At 39.7% G+C, this 12969-nt stretch overlaps 1 protein-coding gene across 2 annotated transcripts in view; it reads right to left on the bottom strand.

Moving 5' to 3' along the window:
• The window catches only part of FBXW11 (F-box and WD repeat domain containing 11), a 143997-nt gene that overhangs the window by 24926 nt on the left and 106102 nt on the right, over positions 1–12969 (bottom strand). For both annotated transcript variants that reach the window (XM_021716352.1, XM_008065684.2), the window contains one exon: positions 8456–8593. In XM_021716352.1, coding sequence (XP_021572027.1) covers positions 8456–8593 — 138 coding nt within the window. The remainder of the gene's footprint in view (positions 1–8455; positions 8594–12969) is intronic.

Raw genomic sequence — 12969 nt, 5'->3', positions numbered from 1 at the left:
TTCAAGCATTAAAAAAGACTTGCATACCTGGAATAAATACCACTTGGTTGTGTTGAGTAATTCTTTTTATACATTATTAGACTGGGTTTGCTAATATTTTGTTGAAGATTTTTGTGTCCATGATCATGAGAGATATTCATCTGGAGTTTTTTTGTCTTGTAATATCTTTGTCTGGTTTTGGTACTAAGTTAATGCTGGCCTCATAGAATGAGTTAGGAAGTATTCCCTCTGCTTCTATATTCTTGAAACAATTGTAGAGAATTGGTATAACTTCTTACTCAAATGTTTGGTAGAATTCAACAGCAAACCCACCTGTGCCTGGTGTTTTCTGTTTTGGAAGGTAATTCATTATTGGTTCAATTTCTTTAATAGATAAAGGCCTATTCAGATTGTCTATTTGTTCTTGTGTGACTTTTAGCAGATTGTGTCTTTCAGGAAATTGATTCATTTCATCTAAATTATCAAATATGTGGGAACAGAGTTGTTCACTATATTCCTTTTTATTAACGTTCATGGGATCTGTAGTGATGTTTCCTCTCCTCTCTCATTTCATTAGGATATTATGAACTTGAGTCTCTTTTTTTCCCCTAAGTCAGCAGAATGAGGGGCTTATCAGTTTTACTGATCTTTTTTTTTTTTTTTTTCAGTTGGAGTCTCACTCTGTCACCCAGACTGGAGTGCAGTGGCCGCTCCCGGCCACTGCAACCTTGACCCACTGGGCTCCGGTGATCCTTCCAGCCTCAGCCTTCCAAGTAGCTGGAACTACAGGCGCGCGCTACAACGCCCAGCTAATTTTTTGATTTATTGTAGAGATGAGGTCTCGCCAAGTTGCCCAGGCGGGTCTCGAACCCACGGGCTCAGGCAATCCACTCGCCTCAGCCTCCCGAGGCGTGGTACTGATCTTTTCAAAGACACATCTTTTGGTTTTGCTAATTTTCTTTGTTGACTTCCTATTTTCAGTTTCATTGACCTCTGCTCTAAGTTTCATTATTTACTTTCTTCTGCTTACTTTGGATTTAATTTGCTCTTCTTTTTCTTGTTTCCTAAAACAGAAGCTTAGGTGGCTGATTTCAGATCTTTTTTCTTTTCTAATATATGTACTCAATGCTATACAATTCCCTCCAAGCTTTCACTACATCCCACAGATTTTGGCATGTTGCGTTTTCATTTTCATTTAGCTCAAAATAGTTTTAAAAATTTCTCTAGAGATTTCTCCTTTGACCCATATGTTATTTAGAGTTGTGTTACTTAATCTAAAAGTATTTAGGAATTTTCCCAGCTATGTTACTATTATTGATTTCTAGTTTAATTCCACTGTGGTCTAAGAGCATATGCTGTACAATTTCTACTCTTTTAAGTTTATTAAGGTGTGTTTCACAGCCCAAAATGTGGTGAATGTTCCATGTGAGCTTGAGTAAAATGTATATTCTGCTAACATTAAATGAAGTAATCTATAGTCTACCCTAAAAAGTAATCTACATTATACTCAGTTGGTTAATGGTGTTGTTGAGTTCAATTATGTCCTTACTGACTTTCTGCGTGGTGGATCTGACAAGAGAGTGCTGAAGTCTCCAACTACAAAAATAAATTCATTTATTGAAGTTCTATCAATTTGTACACCACATATTTTGACACTTTGGTGTTAGGTACATACAAAGGATTGTTTTGTGTTAAAGAACAGACCCCTTTGCCATTATGTAATATCCCTCATTCGTTCTGATAACTCTCCTTGCTCCGAAGTCTACTCTGGTTGAAATTAATATACCTAACTTCTGCTCTCTTTTCATTAAGTGTTAGCATGGTATATCTTTCTCCATTCACTTACATAATCTATATGTGCCTTTACATTCAAAGTGAGTTTCTTATAAACAACATATACATGGGTCTTGTTTTCTGATCCACTCTGACAATCTGTCTTTTTATTGGTACACGTAGACCACTGACATTCTAAGTGATTATAAATAAAGTTGGATTCGTATCTACCATATTTGTTATTGTTTCTTAATTATTGCCCTTGTTCTTTGTGCCTATTGTTGTCTACCACTCCATTTCTGCCTTTTCTGGTTTTAATTAAGTATTGCAAATGATTCTATTTTCTCTCCTTTCTTAGCACAACAGTTACATTTTTTTTTAAAGAGGCTGCCCTAGAGTGTGCAATTACATTTACATCTAATCCAAGTACATTTCCAAATAATAGTATACTGTTATTGTTATCACAGGTGTATCTGATAATACCAGAAATAATTCTAACTCCTCCCCCCATTGCTTGCTTCATTGCTGTTATTTTACTTCCTTCACTTTTGAAGGATAACTTTGCAGTATACAGAACTCTAGGTTGGTGATTTTTTTTCCTAAAACTTCAAATATTTCAGTCCACTCTCTCATGCTTGCATGGCTTCTGAGGAGAAGATGTAATACTTATTTTTTATCCTCTCTCAGTGTTTTTTTTTCCTCTGACTTCTTTCAGGACTTTACCTTTGATTTTCTGTAGTTTGAATACAATATGCTAGGTCTTGTTTTATTTTACTGCACTTATCCTGACTGATGTTCTCTGAACTTTTAGATCTATCACTTGGTATCTAACATTAATTTAGGGAGATTCTCAGTCATTACTGTTTCACGTAATTCTTCTATTCTTCTCTCATTCTTCTGGTATTCCCATTATATGTATGTTACACCATTTGTGGGTGACCCACAGTTCTTAGATATTGTGAGGGTTTTTTTTCCCCCAGCCTTCTTTCTATTTGCTTCTCAGTTTTGGAGACTTCTGTTGAGCTACCCTCAATCTCAAGGATTTTTTTCCTCAGTCAGGTGTCCAGTCTACTAATGAGTCCATCAAAGGTATTCCTCACTGCCATTACAGTGGTTTTTATCTCCTGTACTTCTTTTGGGTTCTTTCTTAGAATTTCTACCACTCTGTTTTCATCGTCCATCTGTTTTTGCATGCTGTCTACTTTATCCACAAGAGCCATCAGCATATTAATCTTGTTTTAAACTCTTAGCTTTTTGTTTCATTTTGTTTTTGAGTTGGAGTCTCACTCTATCACCCAGACTGGAGTGCAGTGGCACGCTCACAGTCACCCCAGTGTCGATCCGCTGGGCTCCAGCGATCCTTCCGCCTCAGCCCTCCAAGCAGCTGGAACTACAGGCACGTGCTTCCATGCCTGGCTATTATTTTTTTTATTTATGGTAGAGATGAGGTATTGCCAAGGTGCTCAGGCAATCCACTCACCTCAGCCTCCCAAAGTGCTGGGATTACAGGCTGAGCCACTGAGCCCGGCCTAAACTCCTAGTTTTATAACAACATCCCTACCATACCTGAGTCTGGTTATGACACTTACTCTGTCTCTTCACATTGTGTTTTTTGCCTTTTAGTATGCCCTGTAATTTTTTACTGATAGCCGTACATGAAGTACTTGGTAAAAGGAAATGCTATAAACAGGTCTTCGGTAATGCTATGGTATGATGTAGAAAGAAGGGAAGCAATCTATAGTCCTAGAATTAGGTATCAGTCTTTTAGTGAGCCTGTTTCCTCTAGACTGTGAACTTCATAAGCGCTTCTTAGTTTCACCTCGCTCTTTAGGTGGAATCGAATAGCTAGAGAGGGTTTGGGTATTTCCCTTCCTCCAAGTCAATTAGGCTCTGGTTAAATAGTCTCTTTTGGGCCAGGGCGGTGGCTCATGCCTATAATCCCAGCATTTTGGAAGGCTGAGGTGACAGGACTACCTGAGCTCACAGGTTCGAGAACAGCCCGGGCAACTTGATGAGACCTCATCTCTACAATAAATCAAAAAAATTAGCCAGGTGTAGTAGTGCGTGAATGTAGTTCCAGCTACTTGGAAGGCTAAGGCGGAAGGATCGCCTGAGCCTAGCAGGTCAAGGCTGTGGTGGCCGGCCGTAAGCGTGCCACTGCACTCCAGTCTGGGTGACAGAGTGAGACTCCGACTCAAAAAAAAAAAAGTCTCTTTGAGGGTAGACCTTGTTTAGAAGAACAGAATACTATGATGTATATAAAAATGGTTTCTTTTTCCCACTCCCTGCTGGAAGCTGGTGGCAATTTTCTCTCATAATCACTGTGAGGACTTGGTAAAGTTGTTGAAGATAAAACTAACAAAAGTGTGGGGGCCTCCTTGATAACTGGGTCCTCTTGGAGTTTTTCTGTTTTGTCCACACTGAGCCTCCAGCAATTTGTCAATTAAAGTTCAGGTTACCCTACCCAGGCATTGGTTCTCACAGATGATTCTGCTGGTGGGTTTCTGCTCCAGAAAGTTGTAATCACCTGTATTTGGCTATCTCTCCATGGGGAGCAGCAGCTTCTCTTATGATTCTTCTCTTATGAATCTAAGCAGAGTTGTTGATTTTTCAGTTTGTTCAGAATGGCAACTTCCAAACTTCTTACATACTGAACCCTCTCTTTGCTTTTAAAGTTTCTAGTGTTTCCCAAGTCTTCAATCCTGTTCATATTTAATGCGAGATGAGAATTTATGTTTTAGAAGATTGAACTGCTAAAAACTGACTCTATGGACCTGTTTCTTGACTTGTAAAATAACACTATCATAATTTGCATTGTCTTTAAATTTTACCACTAGTAGATAAAATTTTATAAATACTATAGACATTTAAGTATCTATGATAGCAAAGCTTGCTTTTAATTTCTGACCTAATAGAAACTGAGCTATTTTAAAAGTGATTAGTAATCAGGATAAGTACAGAATCACGTACAAAAGGCTTCCAACCACTGGTCTAGATAATCTCTCTAAAGTGTACATCTGCTCTGCTATTCTGTTTCTTATAAAAAATGTAAGCCTAATTTAAAAATAGGTGTGCCTATATTAAGATAATTATTTAGAAAACACATCCAGTATAAATGAATTGCAAGCCTACAGTCAATAATGCTTTGACAAGGTTGTTTAAAGCCATTCTTATCTATTCCTTAAAGGAAAACTACCAAAATTAAATAGTAACATATGTCATTCTTTCTAGAGTATATTGGTGGCCACAGGTTAGGGCTACCAATAAGTATTAATTACATAAAAATAGAGTTCTGTGGTCATGTAAGTTTTGGAACTTGGGAAATACCAGGTGCCTCTACTGTAGGCCTTCTTGGAGCCTTTATGTGTTACTGTATCCTATGGATTTCCAAGGTAGAGATGCAGCATGCAGTATTACCTAAACATCTTTGGAAGGCATCATTCTTTGCCTAGAATGCCTTTTATCATCCTTTAGATTCACATCCACAGAAAACCTTTTGGCAGACATCATACATATAGGAAACCAACTAAGCAGTTTCTTTATATCCTATAATTCACAGTACTTTTTGCCCTACTTAGTTGAATTATTAAAATTCCACTACTTTATTTTTTAAAATAAATAAATAAGTACAACAAAAAGCAAAGAAACTTTATTTCACCCAAAGTAAAACATAGAAAACAGGGCCAAGACGGAGAAAGCCCTACAATGTCTCTTTCTGGTTGATTATAAGTAAAGACTCTAGACAAAATACACAAACAAGTAGCTGAGGACTCTGAAAAATAAGACAAGGCAAGAAGTCAAAATTTGGAGAAACAATCTGCACAGGGTGAGTTCTTTGTATTTGTTGTTTTCTCTTTTCTTTCTATTGTGGCTTTGGCTCAAAGGCAAGCCCTAATCAGGAAGCTACACAGTGAAATAGCACAGACAGCTAAAATTCTGAGAGAATTCCCTCTTTCTGAACAGAAAGGCTGTAAAAAGGGATCCGTGGGGTCCAGAGAATGTATGAAAGCCTCCCTTTTTTTCTCTTTTCTCACATGGTTTTGACCCAAAGACAGGCCCCACTCATGAAGATGCACTGCAAAACAGTGAAAAAGATAACTAAAATTCCAAGAGAAACCCCATGTTTCTGGCAAGAGGAAAATGCAAAAAGTATCCCTATGGGCCGAAGAGACTTAGGCAAATCCCAGAAGAAATAACTGGAGAAAAATAGCCCACACAACATATGACTTGGGCTCACCCTAGAGCTGTGCATGCATAGGACAGACTGAATCAGCATATCAGAGGCTATAAAAGTGAGCTGATATTTAACCACTGCTGGAGTCTCAGACTAACCTCTGAGTAGTGCAAGCCCCAGATGGTCCCAAAGTAGCATGGCAAAGGCTTTGGAAAGTGGAAAAGAGATCAAAACCATTCCCCAAACCCTCTGATGAAGTCAAGACAGAACCTATGTTCTCAACTTAACTAGGCTATCTGCTTAAAAATACACTCAGAAAACATTCTCCAGAGGATTTTTAGTAGGATCCATAGTCTTCACAACGTAATATCCACAATGTCCAAAATGCTATTTTAAACTGTTTGGCATATAAAAACCAAGAAAAATGATCAGTTATCAGGGTACTGGACAATCTACAGATGTTAGGCTAGAGACTACCCAGTTACTGACATAGTTGAAGACTTTAAAGCAGCTACTCTAACTATACTTCATGGGTAAAGATAACCATGCTTGAGGTCAATGAAAAAGAAGAATTCTCAGCAGAAGACTAGAAACCATAAAATATAGTATTGAAATAAAAAAACTCACTTGATGGAGGGCAACAGCAGAGTAGAGATGAGAGATGAAAAATTCATTCAACTTTAAAACAGACCAACAGGAATTATCCAGGAAAAAAGATTGAAAGTAATCAATATCAAAAGATCTAATACTTATGTGGTTAGAGTCTCAGAAAGAAAGGAGGGAGAAACTGGTACAGAAGAAAATATTTGAAAAAATAATGGCTAAACACTTCTGAAAGGTAGAGATAAATTTACAGATTCAAGAAGCTCAGTGAAAGACTTCTTAGAACATGAAAAGCATGAGCCACAAAAGAAAAAAATGGGAGAAAATATTTGCAAAACATATCTAACAAAGGACTTGTATCTAGACTATATTAAGAACTCTAAAAACTCAATAATAAGAAAATAATTCATTTTAAAGAGGGCAAAAGATCTGAAAGGAAACTTCACCAAAGAATATACAGGTGGTAAATAAGTATATGAAAAAACACTCATTATTACCCGTCATTAGGGAAATATGAATTTAAAGCAAAATGAGGTATGTCTACACACAGAGTAGAATGGCTAATTTATTAAAAAATAAAAATTTTTTAAAAAGAGCTAGGCACAGTGGCTCACACCTGCAATCCCAGCACTTTGGGAGGTCGAGGCAGGCAAACTGCTTGAGCACAGGAGTTCAAGACCAGCCTGAGCAACATAGCAAAACCTCATCTCTACAAAAAATGAGAAAAAACTAGCCAAGCGTGGTGGTGCACACCTGTAGTCCCAGCTATTCAGGATGCTGAGGCAGAAGGACTGCCTGAGCCCAGGAGGTTGAGACTGCCATGAGCCATGATCATTGTGATCATGCCACTGCACTCCAGTCTGGGCGACAGAGTGAGACTCAAACAACAACAACAAACAAAACAAAACAAAAAAACAGAATATCAAGGGCTGGCAAGGATGCAGAATAACAGGAACTCTCACACACTGTTCACAGGAATGCAAAACGATATAGGTACTTTGGAAGACAGCTAGGCAGTTTCTTAGCAGGTAAAACATACAATTACCATATAAGCCAGCAATCCCACTCCTAGATTTTTACCCAATGAACCAAAAACTTATGCATCCATTAAAAACCAACATGCACATGTTTATTGTGGCTTTATATACAATTGTGAGAAACTGGAAACAAGATAATTGCCCTTCAGCAGATAAATAGCTAGGTATAGGAAAGGGGCAGAAGAGTACAGGAAATGGAAAGGGGCAGGAAAAGGGGGTCTGGAGGAGTGAAAGATCAGTCCTGTATCTTGACTGCTGTTGCTATACACCTCTACATGTTTGTCAAAACCCGCAGAATTTTACAACAAAAAGAGTAAGCTTTGCGGTATGCAAATTATAACTATTTTTAAAAGTTTAAAAACAGACCCTAATGTTTTCTAAATACTGAAGAAATAAGCTACAAATCATGTAAAAACAAAATGTCAGATCAGTCATCAAACAGATTAAACAGAGAAACAATCTAATTTATTTACTAATGAAAAGGGAGTGAAAACAATGTCAGATGCTCCATCATTCGTCTGTATTATCATCAGAGTCCTTCTCAGAAACTGTAAGACAGAATGACTTAGATTCACAAACTAGCAACACTACCATCTAGCCAAGTAATCAAGAGCCCTGTGATACTAGGAAATATTTTATTTTCACCTAATACAAAATATAGAATGTGAATGTGCTTACAGGAGGATAATAAGTGAGACAATTCAGTGTCCTGTATTAGTTACAAAGAAATGCTCTGGCTCTGCCTCTTCAGAACCACACTGAGAGCTGCCAAGATTGAGTGGAAGAGATTTAAAAAAACTATCTGGAGTAAACGAAAAGATTGTCACATCTAGTGTGTAACACATAACCACGATTCTAAAAATAATACATACAAAATTCAGTCATTCACCTTAATAGAATTATCTCGTAGGCCACTGATAATTTTTTCATCATCATACTGTAAACAGTAGACACCTTTACTATTTTCCGAGCGGCACTGAATCCTCTGCAAGTTGTGTCGTCCACACCGCCAGTTAGATTCTATAGTCTAGGGAAAAGGAGGAAAGAGATGAGTTTTTGTGAATCGACATTTCTGTTGGGTTTCAGACTTTGGCACTGCTTCCAGAAACAGCATACCACTGACGCCCCGATCTTGCTTTGCATGACTGTCTGTGGATAGGAATCATGCTCTTTTCCAAGTAAGACATTAGCCCAACGATGTTTTTCTCAAACTTTCCCTACCCGTTTGGCAACTATCACAGGATTTCCAATGAGTTTTGGGTTGGGTTTGAAAAAAATGGCCTAGACAGAATTCAATATGTTTAAAAAATGCCATTTGCACCCAAAGCAAACAAATAAATAATAAGTCATTGGGTTGCTCCCTAATGCCAATTGAAATATTTGGCAGAAGACTGCCACCATCATTAAACATATATTGACAATCAACATATCCAAACAAAGTATAGTTTTGATCACTGGATCACTGAGAGAAGATATTGAGCAACCACTACATGCCAACTACATATAAGGAATTTTATTTGTTATTATTTTTAAACTCCCACCAGGCTAAAGTTTCTTCAGAGTAAAAATGGCACATTTCAGTCCTGGATTCTCGATCTTTCATCATTCATGCAACACTTACTGAGATGTTAATATATTCCAGGTACTGTGCTAGAAAGATCAACTGGAGGCATACAACATTCAGGGAGGCACCACGTCAGTGTTTAGGTACACAGGATCTGGAACTGGATATGCTCTAAACTAAATTTATTTGGTTAAATAATCCACGTAATAACCTTGGAAGGAAGTTCTTATTATTTCCCTTTTACAAACAAGGAAACAGAGTTTAATTTGTCTGCAGCCACAAAATCAGTCATCGGAGCAGCTGGAAATCACACCCAGTTCCCTGACTCTGAGCCTGTGCTTCTGCTACTAACATATTCAAAACCTACACGGAAGGATGGTCCTAGCTCTTAAGGCAGTGCACACAGAATGTACAATCAGTAATGAGTCCAGGCAAAATGGAAGTTCCAAATGGGCAATAAAAATTCTAAGTGCTACAGGAGATAATGACCACTATGGCCTAAGACCACTGGACGAGTTGAATGAGGAAGTAGGTCAGCCTGGAGGACTAGAAGATCTATAATCTCTGGATAGATATGAGAGATTTTTCAGGATCAAAAGATGCAATGTCTCTACTAAGACAACCAAAGTGTGAATTTCTAACCCTTTAAATCAGGGGACAATAGAGACTGCAATAACTGGTAATACATCAGTTCAGGACAGATTTTCTCTGAGTAGCTACTTATCTCTGTGTAGTTAAAAGTTTAATTACCTGCTTTGTTGAAGAAAGGAGGTAAGTCTCATCTTTATTCATAATAAGCACTTAATTACTGGCTCTGCTGATATCTAGCAAACTATTTCCTCCTATTTTGAAGGCAGTGTGCTTCTGTATACTCTAAAATGTTAAAATGTACTGAAAGCTACATGCCAGGAACTATGCTTTCTCAACATCATGCTATGTGTTTTGTAACTAATTTAATCACCATGACTCTGAAGCTGGAAATATTGTCTGCATTTTGCACAAAAAGAAATGGAGGGCTAGAGCTACTGATACATATATACTTAAAAATGAAATACATGTTCCCAGCATCCATGGCCCTGGTGCTTAGCAAGGGCCCTAGGAATATGACACCAGCTTTCGAAGAGCTCGCACACACATCCATGAGCAAGGGCAGGTCAGCACATTTCCAACACCCGGGGATGCAAGGAGTTGCCCTAGGGAGGAGAGGAAGGAGGGGATGTCATCTGCCTCCAAGTCAGAACTTCCTGGCCAGGGCATCAGCTCTGGTGACTTGGTAAAATAAAAAGCCACAAAAATGAACTCACTCCCCCTGTGTTGCCTCTATCAAGGCTGACAACAGATCTGTCTGCATGAGCAACTTTTAAAAAAGGAGTCCAGAATATAAAGCATTTCTTAAGTTGAACTCAATACTTGGAACAATTTAGAGAAACAAAGTATCTTTAGTTAGTGACTGTGCCACCTCAGCAAGCATTCCAGGAAAGCGCTGACTTAGGAGGCAGATGCGCTGGTGACAAGTGGAACTCGCAGCCAGACTCCTGACAGTGGTCACAAGGTTCAGACTACATCCTCTAGGGCCCATGGAGCTGCCACAGAATGTATGACTTCACATTAACCCAAAGCATTACAAAGATGAGTAGACAGTATGTTGTACATATGTGTCGGGTATACCTTTTAAAATTCATATGACTATTTTAGGTTTAAAACATACAAGTGTTTTAAAATGTTGCTGAATCAGTAAATAGTTTTGTTACTCTGGGGATTACAATGAATTCCCAGAAAAAGTAGGTTTACTATCACACGGGAGTCTGAGGAGAAAAAAAATTGTCCTTAATTTTAAAAGAAGGGAGCCGGGTATGGTGGCTCACGCCTGTAATCCCAGCACTTTGGGAGGTGGAGACGAGAGGACTGCTTGAGCACAAGGGTTCAAGAGCAAGCCTGGGCAACTTGGCAAGACCTCATTTTTACAATAAGTAAAAAAATTAGCTGAGTGTGATGGTGTGCACCTGTGGTTCCAGCTACTTGGAAAGCTGAGGAGGAAAGATCGCCTGAGCCCAGGAGATCGAGGCTGCGGTGGCTGTGAGCATGACACTGCACTGCAGCCTGGGTGGCAGAGTGAGATTTTGACTCAAAAACAAACAAACAAACAAACAAACAAAACAAAGGGGAGATAGGTAGAGAATCCTCATACCAAAAAAGAGTTTCCTACATGCTCTCCCATCTAAAATGTTTTCTAGAACTGGGTGACATGGTTCCAGTCTCTGCCTAGACCTAAAGCCCGGAAGACACAGCAGAGAAGACTATAGAGGGGAGCTTGGGCCAGGCTCGACAATCTGCGTGGTACGCATCAGTCCCTTGAGATGTATGGACAGAGAATAACACCTGACATTAAAGGCTAAGCCGGACCCCTTATCTCCAACCCTCAAATGAGAGCTGGCAGACCTCTCAGAAGCTCTGCTAGACAGCAAACTTTCACTCCAAGCTGAATGGAAGTTACCAAATGGCTTAGCTTCTCAACGCTTTTTTTTTTTTTTTTTTTTTTTAAGTTGGAGTCTCACTCCGTCGCCCAGACTGGAGTGCAGTGGCCGCTCCCAGCCACCGCAGCCTCGACCTGCTGGGCTCCGGCGATCCTTCTGCCTCAGCCTTCCGAGTAGCCGGAATTACAGGCATGCGCTACTACGCCCGGCTGATTTTTTGATTATTGTAGAGATGAGGTCTCGCCTGCCCAGGCGGGTCTTGAACCCGCGGGCTCAGGCAATCCACTCACCTCAGCCTCCCAAAGGCACGGGATTACAGGCTGAGCCACCGAGCCTGGCTTCTCAATGCTTTTAAAGAGCCTAATTTTTCAAATACATTTCTGATTTTTACTTTATTTATATGAGTTGAGGTCTTACTCTATTGCCCAGGCTGGAGTGCAGGGGTCGCAATCATGGCTCACCACAGCCTTTACCTCCTGGGCTCAGGTGATCCTCCCATCTCAGCTTTCCAAGTTGCTGGGACTACAGGCACGCAACATCATGCCCAGCTAATTCTTTACTTTTTGGGGAGACAAGTTCTCACTATGTTGCCAGGTTGGTCTCAAACTCCTGGACTCATGTGATCCTCACACCTCAGTTTCTTCAAAGTGCTGGGATTACAGGCGCGAGTCACTGAGCCCAGACTACTTCTGATTTTTAAAAGAAAACATTTGCCCAACAAGTCTTGATGTGTCATTTTAGAAAGTTCTCGCTTAGGACTGTTTTAAAGTCTTTAGTTTCCTGAATCCCAAGACAAGTGTAGCTTCTCCTAAAAAGTAATGAAAGAGACTATGCTTGCCTAAAAGACTACCCCCATGTTTGACAACCTCGGCTGTTACCTGCATGCTTATAAGCCAGGTTTTCTATAGAAAAACTAGATCTTTAAACTGGCAAGCAGCCCACTGTGGAAGAAAGTACCTAGGTCAAGCAGCAGGTTTGGCCCATGACTTTCATTGTCTAAGTGGCAGTTTCCTCCTCTGTAAAAACGGGAATAATGATATCTACTCCCTCGACACTACTGTAAGATTCAAATGAAAATACATTTAAGTTCCCATCGCAGTGCCAGCAAATGGTAGCAGTTATGTTCTTCCTCAACTGTTGAAAACACTGATCAAACATAGAGCTCCAGCCAGGCTTGGTGTCTCAGCCGGTAATCCCGCGCCTTTGGGAGGCTGAGGTGAGTGGATTGCCTGAGCCCACGGGTTCAAGACCCACCTGGGCAACTTGGTGAGACCTCATCTCTACAATAAATCAAAAATTAGCCGGGCGTGGTAGCGCGCGCCTGTAGTTCCAGCTACTTGGAAGGCTGAGGCGGAAGATCGCCAG

This window comes from Carlito syrichta, unplaced genomic scaffold (assembly GCF_000164805.1).
Source record: "Carlito syrichta isolate Samal-C Ts95f unplaced genomic scaffold, Tarsius_syrichta-2.0.1 Scaffold308774, whole genome shotgun sequence".
In the NCBI taxonomy this organism is placed as follows: Eukaryota; Metazoa; Chordata; class Mammalia; order Primates; family Tarsiidae; genus Carlito; species Carlito syrichta.
Note: the sequence above shows the minus strand (reverse complement) of the source record. Positions and strands in the feature narration are given on the sequence as shown.